Raw genomic sequence first — 17,544 nt, 5'->3', positions numbered from 1 at the left:
TCCTGATTTTACTTATTTCACTCTGCATTAGTTCATACAGTTCTTCCTATAATTCCCTAAATTGCTTAGGGTTGTAATTTCTTGTCATATCATAGCATTCAATTGCATTCAATGGAAACTCCATATGTTTTACTTTTTTCTACTATAAAAATAATTCTTTGAATATTTGACAATAAAAGAAATCTTTCATTTTTTTTCTATCTTTCACTTCTTTTGCTGTATGTCCAGGTTTGGGATTCTTTGGGGATGCAAATAATGTGATGATTTTTCTTGCATAATTTCCAAGGTCTTTTCCATAACAAGGGGAACAATCTGCAGCTCCACTAACAGTGTACTAGTTTTCAAAACAGACACCTGCTCCTTGGGCTCTGATTTGGCTCAAGCTGACTTTCTTATCTACTGTTTCTAAGGGAAGCAGCAGCTCTCAGAAATGCCAGCAACTCCTAGGAAATGATTTAATTTCCTTGGCTAAATTCTGTATGTACTGAGCTCTGTAAGTGCAGGTCTCAGTATTAGTACCATGAATTCCATGTCTAAAAATGTTGTGCCAGCACCTTCGTTAGAACAAAAATGAAGAATATCCTGACCTGCAAAGGGTAAGAGTGAGTTAGTAAGCTATTAACTGTTCTCATTTTTCAAAGGATGAATCAAGTTTTATTGGAAACATTCATTACCTTCAAGTTGCTTACTAAGTGTCCTAAACTTGCAATTTCATAGTTGTAGAAGCAGCTTGGTACAATGGAAAATCGTTTGAATTTGGATTTGGATGACACAGGTTCCATTTTTGCCTCTGCCTTCTTCCTTGGCCATGTCACTGGACCACAGTTTCTTCATCTCTGAAAGAGAGGGAAAAGAAGGGAGGATCCAAAATTTTCCTTCTAGCTCAAAACTTAATCTTATTTTTTCTGAAATTTTGAGGAAATTAATAAATGTCTTAAATGCTGAAATTCAACTTGTAATGTGCCTGGAGTATTTTAAACTTGTTGCTGTGTTTATTTCTATAGCAGATACTTTGAAAGAGGAAGATCCTAAAGAAATAGCTATATCTCTAGCCAGAAAAAATTAGAAAAAAAAACCTGGTTGGTAAGGCTATGACAGTCGGTAATGTGCAAAGTAAAAAAAAAAAAAATTAAGTACTCATAATTGAGCTTTGAGGAATGAAAAAAATAACACTTTCTTGGAGCTATTCTTTCAGTCAGTCTGGATTCAGAATAAAAAAGCCAAACAGTGCATCTGTTTATATCGTCAAGGATATTCACAGTAAGAAGGGCTAGGAAACACATTTTTAAATGAGAGTCAAGAATCCAGAGAATACCTGAACATATACTAGGGTTGTGATGCTTGCTTAAGAAGTTGTTCTTTCTTTATAATTAAATAGACAATACTACTGTAGTTTATTTGCTTATTGAACATTTATTAAGCATCTATAGCCTATGCTGAAGGAAAGACTGAATGACTTAGTGGATTGAGAGTGCATCCTGGAGAGGTGGTTGTAAGAAAGTCACATGGATTGTCAATGCTCTAACCAATTCTCTAATACTCTGAATTGAAGGGCAGGGGGGCAATCTACATTGGTAAAGGGGGGCTTTTCCCATCGGCAGTTCCCTATGTTAATGAACTTACAGATCTGGACTCATTACAAGAAAGACAAAAGTACTAAATATGGATACAAAGAAAAGTAAAATCAATCTAGTTGTTCTAGTGGTAGGGTAAACAAATTGTGTATACAGAATATATTCAAAGTGAAGTCAAGGAAAACAGAGAAGGGAAGGAAGGTCTCAGAATCATGAAAGCAAGTAGGGGTTTTCAGAACTTGGAAGCAAGGAGTTGATGTATGTCAGGTAGAGGAGACTGCCAATGGAAAGGCACAGAGGTGGGAAATGAAAGAATTATGGATTTATAACTATACAGATCCTTAAAGGCCAGTTAATCTAACCTTTTCATTTTGCAAATGAGAAGTAAACTCTGGTTGGTTAGAGCTTGCCCAAGGTCATGTAGGTTGTATCAGAGATGAATTCTGGAACCAAATCTTCTGACCCAAAAGCCAGCACCCCACTGTTTACTCATGATAAAAAGGAGGGAGCCACAAATGGGGTGACTGCTACTTTTCTCCTTCAAACACAGAAGGGAAGGATCAAAGCAAATTCACTGCTGGTATTATGTTTGTTAGTGTTCCTAACACCAGCCTCTCCTTTTCAGGGGGACACAAGAAAAGTCAATTAAAGGATTCCTCCCTAAAGATCCCGTTCAGTTCAATGTCTGCTAAGAAATCCTTAGAGGCCTTGTTTTGGATCAAAATTTGTTGCTTTATCCTAACTGGTGATTTTTCACTTTAAAAACAACTCACTATTGAGACCACTAAGAGTCCCACAATCCTGAGCTTTAAACAAAAGCAAATCCACCTTGAAAGTCTATTCTGGTATAGAAAATATTTCAATACTCAAATCCCTTAGTTCAGATCTGCAACTAATAATTCTTATAACTGAGGAAATTCAGCTGAATGTGTTTGTGTGTGATGAGTGAGAGAGTGTACATATGCATGTGTGAATGTGCATGAATCTGTGTGTAAGTGTGTTGGAGTAGAGAGGGGAATTAAACATTGGTATCCTTTATCTGAAAGTTTAGACCTCTCTAAACTTTCCCATCTAAACTTTCTAAACAGCCCATCACAGAATCTACTCTACACTGTTTCTGGAGGGGGATCTCTAGGAAATAGGGACTATGCTGACAATCCTGGTGGTGCAAAGGGATGATCATATTTTACCCCCCCAAAAGAGCACACACACTACCACAGAGGAACCCTGTTCTTTTGTATACCCATTACCAGGAGTGATTCACAACTAATCATTGCCAAGGTCATCATGATTATTTTCAGTGTCATAATAATAATAATAATAACAATTATTGTTAATAGCTAACATATAGTTTTAACTGTACCAGTTTTGAAAATAGATTTATTAAATAATATACAATGATGTGTATATAATATTATTTTATAATAGAAAAGATATAATACTATTATATATTACAGAATATATAATATGTGCATATTATATTATAATATCTATATCATCTCATTTTTTCCACACAACGATTTTTGAGGTATATAACTTTCATTCCATTTTAAAGATGAAGAAATTAAGGTTGAGAAAGATTGAATGTCCAGGTTCATATAATTATAAAGCTAGGTCTTCCCTACCTAGTTAGTTCCCCACTAATCAATCCAGCTGCCCTACTTGACTTTTGAGAGTTACAGTTCTGCTTTAGCCATCCAGTATTTTCCCTTGATTTTAGTTTGTCTCAGCTATGCACTTGTATCTCCCCAAACCTCAGAGCTTACATAACCTGCTTACTCCAATAGTTAGGAAAAATGTTCTTGATCTGGCCCTAATTTCATTCATACTTTCCTCTAGACCAGTTAATGTCAAGGCATTCCTACTTTCTTCCAGTTCCCCAAAGTGACTTTTGTTATTGTTCAGTTGTTTCACTCATGTTCAATTCTTTGTGGCCCATTTTGGGGTTTATCTTGGCAAAGATTTTGATTTGCCATTTCCTTCTCCAGCTCATTTTACAGATGAATAAACTGAGGCAAAGAGTGTCAAAGTGTTGTTCAGGGTCACATAGATAATAAGTGTCTAAGGTGAATTCATGAGGATGACTTTAGGTCCTGTGATCTCTCCACTGCACCACTTAGCTGTCTCTCGCTGTACTCTCGTTTTGACTAGTGATGTATATTTACTCTAGAGAAGTCCATCTAGGGGTGAAGTTTGTAATTTTAGAATAGAACAAATACTTGAGTGAATGTTGGCTCTCTTATTATAAGAACCCAGTTTGGCACTGTATATAAAACACTTTGCAAACACAATACATTATGCACATATCAGTTATTACTATTTGTTTTACAAAAATTACTACAGAATCATAAAATCTTCAGTCTAGAAGAAACCCATGGGAGGTTGTCTCATCACAAACCCCGCCTACTATATCTTCAGCAATGGGTCATCCAGATTCTGCTTGAAGATATTCAGAGTGAGGGAACTTATTCATCTCCAAGGGAGCTCTTTTTGCTTTTTGATATATCTAACTTTCTTTGCTTGTTTTAGTCCCAAATCTGTCTCTCTTGAATTTCCAACAATTGTCCCTTGTTTTAGTGTCGGAGGCCAGATATCAAATTTTTACCCTCTTGTTCCTGACATCTCTTCAAATATCAGAAAATCACTACCTCTTAAAAAGTTATTTTCATCTCCAGGTTAAACATCCCTGTTTTCCTCCCTTCTTGAGCTCTCCATTCTTGGTCAAATTTTCTTGTTATCTTTCTATCACCATGTCCTATCCTTTTCTGAACAGCAGCTTGTCCACATTTCTTCTAAAATGTGATCTCCATAATTCTAGTACATATGGGACCTGATGAGGACAGGGCAATGAAATATTATCAACTCCCTTCTTCTAGAAATGAAATTTCCATAAACACAGCCCAAAGTCACATTTGCTCTTCTGTCTGACACATCATATGTTTTCCTCTTATTGATCTGACAAGCCATTAAAACCCTTCTGTTTCTTATATGCAAACTGTATTGGACTAACTTCTTCTCCATCCAGGTCTTGTGGTTGCTAATTTGCCCGCTGATAAGATGTCTCATGGTCTATTTCATTCAACACAATTCCCATAAAAGGGACAGGAAGTGGAAGATAAGAAATAATGGTTTTCAAAGCAAATGGTAATTCAACACTGTAATCAAATGATGAGTTTCTTTATGTCATATATAATTTCTAAGTGCTTCATTGACGAACAAATGAGGAAATATCAAGGTCACTGGAAACCACATCCAAATTGATCAATTCCTAAAAATCTATGATAGTCTAGGGTACCACTTCAACTCAATATTATTTTTAAAAAGTATTTTACATATTACTTCAAATGCAACAAGAATTTCATAAGAATCTACATTTATCTTGTTTTAGATCCCAACAGAGATCTCTCATTCATCTATCCATCCATCTATCCATCTATCATTTATCTTTTTATATCTATATATCTGTAGTTATATATTTCTCTATGTAAAATAGCTCATCTACACAATTTTACTTTGCTCTTATTTCTATAAAACTGTAGTCCTGATAACTAGATAGAAATCCTAGCTTTGATATATATTAACTGCACAACCAAGAGCAAGGTCCATGATCTCCAAGAGTTCATCTGTAAAATGAAGACCATTCACCTACTGTTATAAGTGAGATACTTTGAACAATTTAAAATTTTAAACACTAATTCTTACAATTATTATTGTTATAAATCCATTTTTGTAGTCTGAAGAAAGCAGATAGAATCAAATGGATAGGGAAATTCCATGAGGCTAACTTTTTTTTTAAAAAAATGAGGAAAAAAAAGAAAAGACAGAAAGAAGGGGGAAAAAAAGAAAATCGGGAAGTCAGAAGAAATGCTAACAATTTTTTAAAAATAATGAATTAACCCTTTTTGTTTGTTTCTCTCTCTTTTCCACTATCTCTGTCTGTATCTCTGTCTGTGTCTGTCTATCTTTCTGGAAGAATTATCCAATTCAAGCCAAAATCCCCTTGAAGATTCTGGTAAGTTCACCATTACTTCCCTTCCTTTTTTCTTATTAAGGGCTATTAAGGGTACATGTTAAAGGAATAACTTTAATCTTCACCTTGAATATTTATCAACTTTCTAAATTAATTCATTCCAATTGGAATTAATGATAAAAGGCTATTTTAGGAAATGACATTTATTTAGCAGGTACTTTATATTACAATATTTACAAATATTACCTAATTTAATCCTCACAAGACATCTGAAAGGTAGGTACCACTATTAAGGGCATTTGAGGAAAACGAGATTAAGCAATTTGCCCAGACTCATACAACTAGTAAAATTCTAGGTGGGATTTGAACTGGGGTCTATCAGATTTCAGGAAATGCTTTATCCCCTGTGCTATCTGATTGCCTCAAAGTTGATTTAGCTCTTCACTACAATAAGCTTGTAGCTACACTAAGATAAAAATAAGCTTATTAAGTAAGTACCAACTTTGTGCAAAGCACAGTGCTTATTTCTATTGGAGATAAAAGTAAGATTAAGACCTATCCCTGCCCAGCAGCAACTTCATGGTCTAGTTGGAACAATAATAATCAACACATACCAAAAAGGAATTCCCACTATTCCTTGCAAGACAAGTAAACATCCATCCTCTGATGAGCTCCTTCTAATGAGAGTGAACTTATTCTCCTTGAGCTGCTCCAAACAAGATATAAGTTTAGAACATGAGACATAAAAGCATGCTAAGTATTAAATTACAATAGAAAGAAATTAACTGAATACATCAGCACAGGAGACTCCCACTGTGAGAATTCTTTCTATAAAGCACATAATTACTAGTTTACTGTTTAGCAAATACCCCTAAGAAGTTCCCTGAGACATATAGGGATTAACTAACTTGCTCAGACTTCCAAACTCTAAGGATCGTGTTCAATATTTTAATTAACTAAGGCTTTCCTGACTCCAAGCCTAGAACTCTACCAGTGATGTGAGAGAAATCCCAGTGCAAGAATCTGGTGGGCCATGTTTAATCTATACTGGATTACTTGCTGTCAAGGAGAAGAGGGAGATGGAGAAGGAAGGAACACAAGATTTTGGAAAAGTGAAAGATGAAAACTATCTCTGCATATGTTTTTTAATAAAAAGCTATTATATATATACATATATGTGTGTATATGTATATATATTATATATATATATATATATATATATAAAGCAAATGGTAATTCAACACTGTAATCAAATGATGAGTTTCTTTATGTCATATATGATTTCAAACAATTTTATTTTTCTCCGATACCTGGGGAAATGGAGGGAATGGGAAAATGGGGAAAGAGGGAGGAGGATGCTGATGATAATAACAATAATAATAATAATCTGACCTTTAAGGTTTTCAAAACATTTTCAGATCATAGTATCATACAGTTAGAGCTGAAAGAAACCTCAGAGTCCAATCCTGTCTCTGATTTTAGCAATGAGAAAACAGGTTCACAAGGAACAATATATATATATATATATATATATATATATATATATATATAACCTGATGGTAATTCATTCCTCTGTAATTTATAGTCCTAGAGGATTGCCTCGCCTGTGAGAGATTAAGTGACTTGCCATTTTCTGTAATACTATAAACAGTTTGTGTCAAAAACAAGATCTGAACCCAGAACTATCAACTAAAAACAATGTCATTCATTTCCTCATCTCATCTCTAAGACCAGCATAGCACTATGATCAATGGGCTCTAAACCAACTATGTTGATATGGATAAAAGGAAAACTGAGCCGCTTAAAGGATAAAAGTCCCCTTAAGACTTTTGTAGCCTATTAATATTTTGAAGAGATTGGATTTATTGTTTCATGGATATAAAGAAATCTTGCTAAGGACACTCCCTCTATCAGTGTCACACACTCTGCAATTTATAGTTTTAATGAATTACCTGGGGGCATTGAGACATCAATCAATTGGCAAGCATTTATTAAGCACCTACTATGTGCTAGGACTGCAAGTTGCTAAGGATACAAAGAATGAAATGGGACCTACTCTTAAGAGATTGGCCCAGGATCATATAGTCAGTATGTGTCAAAAGTGGTACAAGTCTTCCTGATTCTGAGTCCTGTCCTGTATCCGTGGCCCAACACAACTTCTCAGTATATTTTCCAGGATTAGGTCTTACATTGAATATTTCCATATTCCTAAACCCGTTTGGAAGTGATAACATTTTAAACGAGCAACAATTCTTCTGAGACCACTTACCCAATTTGTGTTCAGACTCAGAAGTTGAGTTCCTCAGAGTGAAGTTGGTTATTTCTTCCATTAGAATTCTAGGGATAATGATGAGAAGTTGTGGCTCATGAGACCCCATCAGTATGCTTCTGATTAACATTAATCATCTGCTCTTGATTAGCTTTTAGAAAAGGATTTTTACATTTTCATAACCTCAGTTTATAAATTGGTCTACTCTGTGATACCTTTATCAATTGAAATCAGGTCTTTGATTGAGTTACAGAATCAATCAATAATAGGCATGATATGTATATGAGATTGTTTATATCTTGTGATGTAAAACTTCTTTGCCTAAGTCATAATGAGAAAAGGAACTTTTTTCTTTAAGAAAAGTTTCTATAAAATATCACTGCACATGTATGGAACACAATCTTATGTAAATACATACAATTCCATGGCAAAAATGGGCTCAAAAGTAAGATTCAGTGGTACAAAGGACTTATCTTCAGTGAGTCCTTTGCATCTTTCTTCTCCCAGCTGGATATATTGTCTCCTCTTGGCTCAATCAAAGGAAGGGGACGAATGTTTTTGCCCTCTGCTTTCTCCTCTCCCCCCAAGAGTGGGAAAGTATTAATATTTTAAATGAGTAACAACTCTTCTGGGATTCTTCGCCCAACTCAGGTTTAAATCCATAGGTTGAGATCCTCAGAAGGCAAATTGATTACTATTCCCATTTGTGTATCATCCAAGAGTAGCTCCCTCTCAGAAACTTGGTTCAAAATGGAATGCTTAACATTTCATCTCTAGGTTGGATTGCTCTGGACTGGGGGAATATTTAACTTTCCACTGCTATTTAAATATATCAGAAATATGGTTATTTTCTTTTGTTAGCTAGTAGAGTTCCTTTTCTCATCATAACTTAGGCAAAGAGATTCACATCATATATGTATATATATGTATATGTATATATACATACATATATATGTGTATATGTGTATATACATATATATGTATATACACATATATATACATAGATAAACATGAATAGATGTATAAGCAATCATATATACATGCCTACTGATTGATCAATCTTTTCAGTAACTCAATCAGAGAGCTGTTTTCAACAGATAAAGGTATCACAGAGTAGACCAATTTTTTAATTGAGGTTAGTGAAAATGAGATTTCACTCCTTATTCACGGAATATGAAAAAGTATTTACTCTTCCTAATGGGCCAAGCATTTATTTCAGGCACTCAGAAGTGATAACATCACATTCCCGTAAGACAATCAGTGTTAGATCTCAGAATTAGGCTCATAGATCCAGAGGAGAGAAGGAACTGAAAGCTCATGCAAGTTTTATTTTTATAGATGAGATATTTAAGGATTTAAGGGACTTGTCCAAAGTCACAAAGGTAGTAAGTTTCAGAGGAAATTCAAGCCAAGGGCCTCTGACTCCAGAGTACACATTACTCTCAATTCATTGTTATAACCGTCCCTATAATGAAGTGACTCTCGTTGCTCTAATAGATGGTAACTATCAAGGAGGGGGGGCAGGGAATGGATGGGCAAAAAGCTGAGCATCCCTTGTAAATCTGATACTGACAAAGACTCCTCAGGAAAGCCGGTCCATGATGACTGGACCAGCTGCAGAGGGGACAAGCTAAGGAAGGAACTAGCTCCAATAGCAACCAACCTATTCTGTCCTTACAGGTAAATTAGAATCCCAGGTCTATCAGGATAGATACTCCTCCTCAAGCCCCTAATGGTGCTTACTTTGGAGGAGTCTCTGACCAAGTATATCTCAACCGTCCATTTTATTAGAGACTAATGAGAGACGGGGCTCAGCAAGGTCAAACCTCTGCCAACATGTGTTGATAGACCAAGGTATAGGAAGCCATCGTTCCAGGCAACTAACAAGTCACTCAGACCCAGCTTCTGGAATTTTGTTCTTTTGTTCTGTCAGTTTGAAGAGAACAGTACGGGTGATATCATTTAGAATGGAGTTCTTTTAAAGCTTTCACTCAGGAAAAGCAAGCCGAGCTCTGGGGGTAGAGCTTAGCTCAGAAAAAGAGAAAGAAAGCAAGTTTGCATTGACAGCTTGATCCCAGAGAGAGGTGGCTGGCGGCTTGTCTAACAGGTCCTCTGGGTCTGGATGAGGCAGAGACAGAGCAGCAGTCATATTAAGTGAATGCACGCTGCCAATGTTAAAGGGACAATTACCATGATTCTGCCTAGCTCACTGTTTGCTACTGCTGTTTCCTTCAATAAGACCCCTTTTCACTTGCCAATTGGAGCTTGTCAGGCAACAATATTTCTCATGCACAAAACACAGATGAAAATGCCCTTGTGTTTTTAATACATTTATAGTTGTTAACAATAGTGCTCCGCTGACAGAAAGGAGATTGCTCTTGTTATGAATGCAAAACAGTCACAGGCAATGATGTGCCATGGCTGCTGGGGCTGCGTCGTCAGAGGTTAACATGTGTCCCCCAAATAGGCAAGAGTTGTCCAGTGAGGTCCAGACTAGGTGGCTCATTGCCAAAGAAAAATCCACGTATATTTTAGTTTTCTCCGATACCTGGGGAAATGGAGGGAATGGGGAAATGGGGAAAGAGGGAGGAGGATGCTGATGATAATAACAATAATAATAATAATAATCTGACCTTTAAGGTTTTCAAAACATTTTCAGATCATAGTATCATACAATTAGAGCTGAAAGAAACCTCAGAGTCCAATCCTGTCTCTGATTTTAGCAATGAGAAAACAGGTTCAGAGAACTTGAGTGATTTGCCCCTGTAAGTGTCCAAGGCAAGATCACTTCCTTTGACCCTGTCCAGAACTTAATTTAGCATTCTGCATTTTCCTGTTTTAGCCAAGGCACTTATGTTGTTGTGAATTTAAATAGAGAATTGGACCAGAGACACAAGCAAATTCCTCACAAATGAAATATGACTAACCATTTATAGTTTAACAACTGGCTTGTGGAGACAAATGAATAAATTGGGAGTGATACAGTGATGAAGGAAAAGTTAATATAATAGTATAATATTGGGGAAGAGAAGTACAAAGTTGTGAGATTGATGAAGGAGTACTTCGCATGTTAGAGTGATTAGGTTCTGATTGGAACATTCTACAAACAATTATTCTAAATTTCTTGGTTGCTTTCCATTGTCCCATCCAAGGACAAAACTCTTTCCCATACAATCAAATTTCTCCATAGTTTTCTGAGATCAGAAATACCTACTCTGCCCAAAACTTTTAATAGAGATTCCAATTTCTTTAGAAGCACAAGACAGGATAGAGTCTTGTTGAGCTAGGTACTGTAGATATTATTATCTGAGACAGTGAATGATAGTGGGAAAAAAATACTTCATTTGGATTCAGAATATTTACATTGAAATGCTAGTTTTGTTACTTCCTATGTGTCCGACTTTAGGTCAGAGCTTTAATGTCTTCTATCAATTCTTCTTCTGAAAGACCTTCAAGGTGGCTTGCAAACCTAAGCCCATGGTCCCATAATATCTATTTTATAAATGAGGAAACCTAAACTTTAGAAGGTTTAAGTGAATTGCCCATGGTTACACAATGAATAAACATTAAAAAAAAACTTTTTTTTAACTGACTTCAGATTTTGGTCTTTAATACTAAGGCAAACTACCTTTTGCCCAAATACAGAATATGTTTTTAGATTGCAGAGGTTATCTAAGTAATCCAAGCCATGCCGAAGTTAGTAGCAATAGGAAGATAAATGGAAATATTATTCAATGTAGAGGCAAGAGCCTGGTTTCAAATCTGTGTTACTTTGCTACCTCACTTAATCTCTCCAAGCCTCAGTTTATTCATTTGTAAAATGAGAGAGTTGCATTAGATTACATCTACGATCTCTTCTAACTTTTAAGTCCTACAAAGCCATAATGCATTGGAAAAATTAGATTCCCCTCCCTTTACTTTCAAATCTCCCTGCCTCATTATCTTTCCTTGAAACGTAATTTTTAAAAATTGTAAGTCTAATTGCTCAAATTTAAGAGAAATTTTATTTACCACTGGAATCAGTGGAAGTCATTTATTATCTTGCTGAGACTTTAAAAAGACTTCACAGAAGAATGTCATGGACTGGTTATCATAACTCAAAAACCAGATGAGACCTTAGAGATCATTTAGTCCAACTCCATTTTTCAGATGAAAAAAATTATGCCTACAGAGATGAAGTGGTTTTCCCAAAATCACTCAGGGAATGGGCTGCAAGTTTAGCATTCAAGGTCTGAATGTCAATCCATTGCTCTTTCCAATATACTGAACTAGCAAGTAATCAGGTTTTTCTAGAGATTTGTTTTTGAGGAGAGAAATCTGAAAACTAGAAAAATGGTTTGAAACTAAGTTGTTGGTTGAACATCAAATGATAAAGAAGAAAGGGTCTAGGACCAATGGTTTCACTATTATAGGGAGCTCACTCCCTGGTGAGAAAACTTAGACTGTTAATATTTGTCAACAACATATAATCTTTTTTATTATAGCTTTTTATTTACAAGATATATGCATGGATAATTTTTCAGCATTGACGCTTGCAAAACCTTCTGTTGCATCTCACAACATATAGTCTTAAAGATTGCCTATAGCCCTTAGAAGTTAAGTTACCTGGCTAAGGTCACACAGCCAGGATAATTCAGAGAGGGAACTTTAACCCAGGTCTTCTTGGTCCCACTATATCAAGCCCATACTTTTTTGGTACATAATGGAAGCACAGGATATTTTTATTAGAAGATTTCCATATCTATTTATTTAGTGCTAACATCTCTCCTGACTTTCAGTTTTACATCTCTGACAGCAATTGGGTATCTTGAACTGAACATCTCAAACTCAACAAATCCCAAACTGAACTCATCATCTTCCCCAACATTCCCCTTTTCCTATCTTCCTTAACACTGTCATGAGACCAACTTTGTGATTGGCTTTACTTTTCTACCCTTGATATCCAATCAGTTGCCAAATCTTCTTGATTCTACCTTCACAGAATCTCAAAAGTTTACCCCCTTCTTTCTGCTGAAAAAGTTGCCATCCTGATGCAGACCTTTAGCACCTCATGCCTGGACTACTATGATAGCTATCAGTCAGAACTAGCTGTTCCAGATCCCTCCTTTCTTTGGTCCATCTCCACTAAATTGTCAAATTGATTTTCCTAAAGTTCTGATCTGACCAGGTAACCTCCTGACACAATAAATTTCAGTGGTTTCCTACTGCTTTTCTAGTGATATAAAATCCTCATTTGGATTTTTAAAGCTCTCATAACCCAATCCCTTCCTACCTTTTTATTTCTCTTATATCTTTTAGCTTCTTCTATACCTCACATACTCTGCAACACAGAAAAACTAGTGTCCGTGCTATTCTTCTTACAAAGCCCTCCATCTTCCGACTCCAGGAATCTTCAAAGGGCATCCCTGTACCTAGAATTTTCTCTCCTCCTTTCCACTTCCTCACTTCTCTGTCTTCCTTCAGTCTCCAGCTAAAGTCTCTGTTAGAAATCATTCCCAATCCTCCTCACTGATAGTGCTGTCCATCCACGGTCAGCTCCAACTTACTGTATTTATATACTGTTTATAATAAGTTGTTTGCACATTGTCTCTGGCTGGTGTCTCTGGCTGTCCTTCTAGTCTCAGCTCAAATACAATTTTCTGAATGTGGTATTTCCTGATCTCCCAGCTGACTCTGTCTTTACCTTACCATCCCTACCCCATCTCTTCAATAATCTTTAGTTCACTCTTTACAGATTTTGTTATATATAGATATACACACACATATACTAGTCATTCTTGATAAGCTCCTCGAGGGCAAGAACGATTTCATTGTTTATCTGTATATCCCCAATATATAGCAGAGAACCCAATAGATAGTAGATGCTTAATAAATGCTTATTTTATTGATTGATCATGTCCTATTTTTAAAGCGTTTCCTGAAACAGTAAATTAACCCTCAAACTCTTAGAAACTTATAATTCCTCAATCCTCCTTTCTTGGGAAAAGGTGCCTATAGAACTTTCACTGTTTCTGTTTAATGATTTGCCTGGACTATAAAAATACACTCAGAGTGATATGAAGAGGAATTACATATTGATTCCAAGCTTCTCTTGATTCCTCTGTTCTCAGATTAACTCACCTTGGGCTGATTGCCCCAAGCCTTAATTTCATGGCAGAGCCTCCTCAATGAGATCCTTAGTAACTCCAAAGACATTAGCCTTGCTAATCACACTATAAAAATGACATAGAGATGAACAATCAGACTCTCCAGTTAGTCCATCAATAGTAGATCGATCGTTAGACCTGTAATAAGTGACTGATGTTGCTTGAGGGACTGAGTTACAAAGAGAAAAACAAAACAGTTCCTGCCCTCAAAAAGTTTTCATTCTATCAGTAGAAACGACATCTCTTTCAGTGAATAAGTTAACTAGTTTTTGAGACAATTAGGTGTTACAGCAGATCAAGATCTGAATTTGAAATCTGGAATACTTAAGTTCACCTTGAACACTTACTTGATATGTGACTTTACTTCTATTGACCTCAGTTTCTCCAATTGTAAAATGAATGAGAAGGGTTATTGCAAGATTATTGTAAGCATCAAATAAGATAATACTGAAAAAGAGTAAAATCCCCAGCACATGGTAAGCACTATATAAATACATATTCCTTTCCCAAGGCAGAGACACTATCAGCGTGAATTTGGAAAAAATACAGGTAGCAGGTGGTGTTTGAGATGAGCTTTAAGAAGTATGGGGGAGGAGGATGAAAGTTCCAGGGATGTGGGCCAGTCTGAGCAAGGGCATGGAGGTGAGAGATAATGTATTTTATATAAAGGTCAACAAGAAGGTCATTGTGGGTATACTGTGGAGTGCAGGAAGTATATTGTATACCTGGAATATATTGTATATCTGGAGAAATAGATTGGAACCAGGTTGTGAGGAACTTTAAGTGTTAACTAAGGGGATTTGTATTTGATTGACAAAGCAATAGAGAGTCATTGGATCTTATGGAACAGGCAAGAGGTATTGTCAGACCTTCCAGCTTTAGGAATGTAGTGTGTTATTCCCAAAATTTAAAAAGTAAAGAAGATAAGTCAGGCCACATTTTGTGAGTTTATGCTTCATTATTGATGCTCTTGAGCTTATCCTTGAGACAAAAAAAATCTCTTTAGTGCTAATATTTCCTCCAGTGAGACACTATAGCTCTGAATCATCCAAATCCATCAGAAGGTGAGAATCACAACTATAGTTAATACAAACGACAACAGAACAAATATGGTAGATTTGAACAAAATGGGACATTTTACCAATGACATCTGGACTTTGCACCAGTAAAGGGGTACCTACAATAAAAAGTGTTGGTCATGAAGAATTTCCCTTTGTTATGTAATGAAAATATATTGAAATTAATGCCATCGGATCACTGATCCATAGAATGGTAAGGCTGAAATGACTTTAAAGATCATCTGTACCAATCCTCTTACTGACAGGTGAGCAAATAATTTTATTAGGGTAAGATATATCTCATCTACTATTATTTTGACATATTTGAATGCCTCTGTTATCTTCCAGAAAAAGAGAGTTAAAGTAGGGACATAATTCTTTCATTTCCCAAGGAAAAATAAACAAATAGAAGAATAAAAGAAAAAGAAGTGTGCTTTCAGAAAACTTCCTGCCATGGGAGGAGTTTTCCATTTCAGCATCTAGCACTAATATATTTAAAAAAAAAAAAAAAGTATGAAACTCTAAGTGTTTCACCAGATTCCAGTAAATTGATTTTGGAAACTTTTCTCTTTCTACGTGCATTAGTCTCCTTAATAGTCTAGAAGACAAAAGGATGAACAATTTAGAATAAGCACATCAGGGATCCTTCGCCCAAGTATATGTTATATATTAATAAGGCAAAGTACATTTCAGAATTCGTGTTTCTGTAACTTGATTATATTGGCAGTTGGAGATTTGTAATGAGCTGGACAATTAGTTCTTAAAAGCAGGGAGGAATACTTATTACTGAAGTGTTGGGTAGATGTTTTTGCTTTTTTGTTCAATTGCACTTTGATTAAAGACATTTCTTGAGATGTGCATTGGAATATGAAATAATGTCACGTACATATTTGTTGCTTCTTTAGTATTTAAGTGGAAATCAGACTAGATCAAAAGACCATTGATCAAAGAGCTGTCTATTTCTTCCATTTTTTTATTATTTAAGTTCTTTAAAAAGGCATCATGTTTTAATGTGTTCATTAAAATGTGTTCAAGAATTGGAAGCATAAAAACATGAGATCAAGTCTAGCCTCTCATATGTGCTGGCTATAGGACAAGTTACTAAACTGCTGTGAACTTCAGGCAATACGCACACAAGAGTACTCGAAACTTCTGAGCTCCAGGATATGTGTGTGTATATAATTACATATTTCATACATTATATATTAAATAAATATAATTAATATGTATATTATCTGAAGCTCAGAGCACTTTAGTAACTTGTCACACATATGTATACATATATATGCACACACACATATATGCATATGTATGTATATATTTTATATATATAGTTATAAATATATTGTGAATTGTGTCTTTTACACCAATAAAACCAAAGCTCTCAACAGACTAACAATTAATTTTTAGGACAAAAAAACATGTGACTTATCACCCTCTGACACCTTTTCTGTCACTGTTATTATCACTGTGGAAACAAATGGGTGAAATAGGATGAAGAACTGATATATATATAAATATATATACACACACATATATAAGTTTCATAAATCACCATTGGAAAAAATTCACCAGTGGCCAACTTCATGCCAGTCTCCCTGTACTTAACTAAGCTGCTCCTTGGATAATAGTCATTGTCCAAGAAAATTTGGAAGTATCAAATGGGAAAGATCCCTTTATATTTATCTTTCATCTACATCATATTTCTTTTTATTATATATGGATAGAAATACACACATATATACAGACAAATATAAAACACATAATATAAAGCAACATAAAATTTAACAGCTTCAAATTGCACTAAATTGTACCATCTTCCTCAGCTTCCTCTCCCCTCTGATTGGAGGATATATTAACAAACTCCTCCCAATATCTTCCTTTACAGAGGGAAGAAAATAGAATCTTAACTCACTTCACTTTGCATCTGCTGCTCTAATGTCAACTTTTTGAAACAAAACTTCCCAGATGTCTCCTTATCTTTCCTGCCTCCTTTTGCATTATAAGATTTTTAAATATAGGGACTATCTTTCTCTTTATTAATTGTATCCCCAGCACTTGTTTGTCCCTCATTTTCTAAGAGAACATCCTTAATATCTTTAATGTTACAGCTCCCTACAATATCAGCTTTTTCCTAGAACCCTTTTCTCCTCATCCAGTTAGGACTGGGGCTGACCTCATCGATTTTTCTTTCAAAGGCAAAAGATAGAAAAATACAGGGAGTGCAGACAGCTGATCTTTCCTTAATCAAGCTCCCACCAACTCTACCTTATCCCTTTTGCTGTCACAGGACATCACCCTCCACTATTGAAGAGAGAGTCCCATGTTAATGGGCCTGGCTCTTGAATTACACATATAATAATGTTTATTAACTGACTGCTAGATCCAAACACTAATATGTTCATTATCATTCAATAATGATTTAGTACAGTACCAGCAGAATGTAAGATCTTTGAGGTCAGGCATTATTTCACTTTTATTTTTGTTTATCTCACACTTGCCATATATGTAATAGGAGTTTAATATA

The 17,544-nt window shown here is 35.5% G+C and overlaps 1 protein-coding gene across 1 annotated transcript in view; it reads left to right on the top strand.

Moving 5' to 3' along the window:
• Window positions 1-738: 738 nt before the first annotated feature.
• MDFIC2 (MyoD family inhibitor domain containing 2) overlaps window positions 739-17,544 on the top strand; it is a 66,470-nt gene continuing 49,664 nt past the window's right edge. Inside the window, exons 1-2 of the mRNA XM_031963376.1 lie at window positions 739-775; window positions 5,548-5,586. Of these exons, the coding sequence (XP_031819236.1) occupies window positions 739-775; window positions 5,548-5,586 (76 nt within the window). The remainder of the gene's footprint in view (window positions 776-5,547; window positions 5,587-17,544) is intronic.

This window comes from Sarcophilus harrisii, chromosome 1 (assembly GCF_902635505.1).
Source record: "Sarcophilus harrisii chromosome 1, mSarHar1.11, whole genome shotgun sequence".
NCBI lineage: Eukaryota > Metazoa > Chordata > Mammalia > Dasyuromorphia > Dasyuridae > Sarcophilus > Sarcophilus harrisii.
The sequence above is the reverse complement of the archived record's forward strand: the minus strand, read 5'-3'. Positions and strand labels throughout refer to the sequence as shown.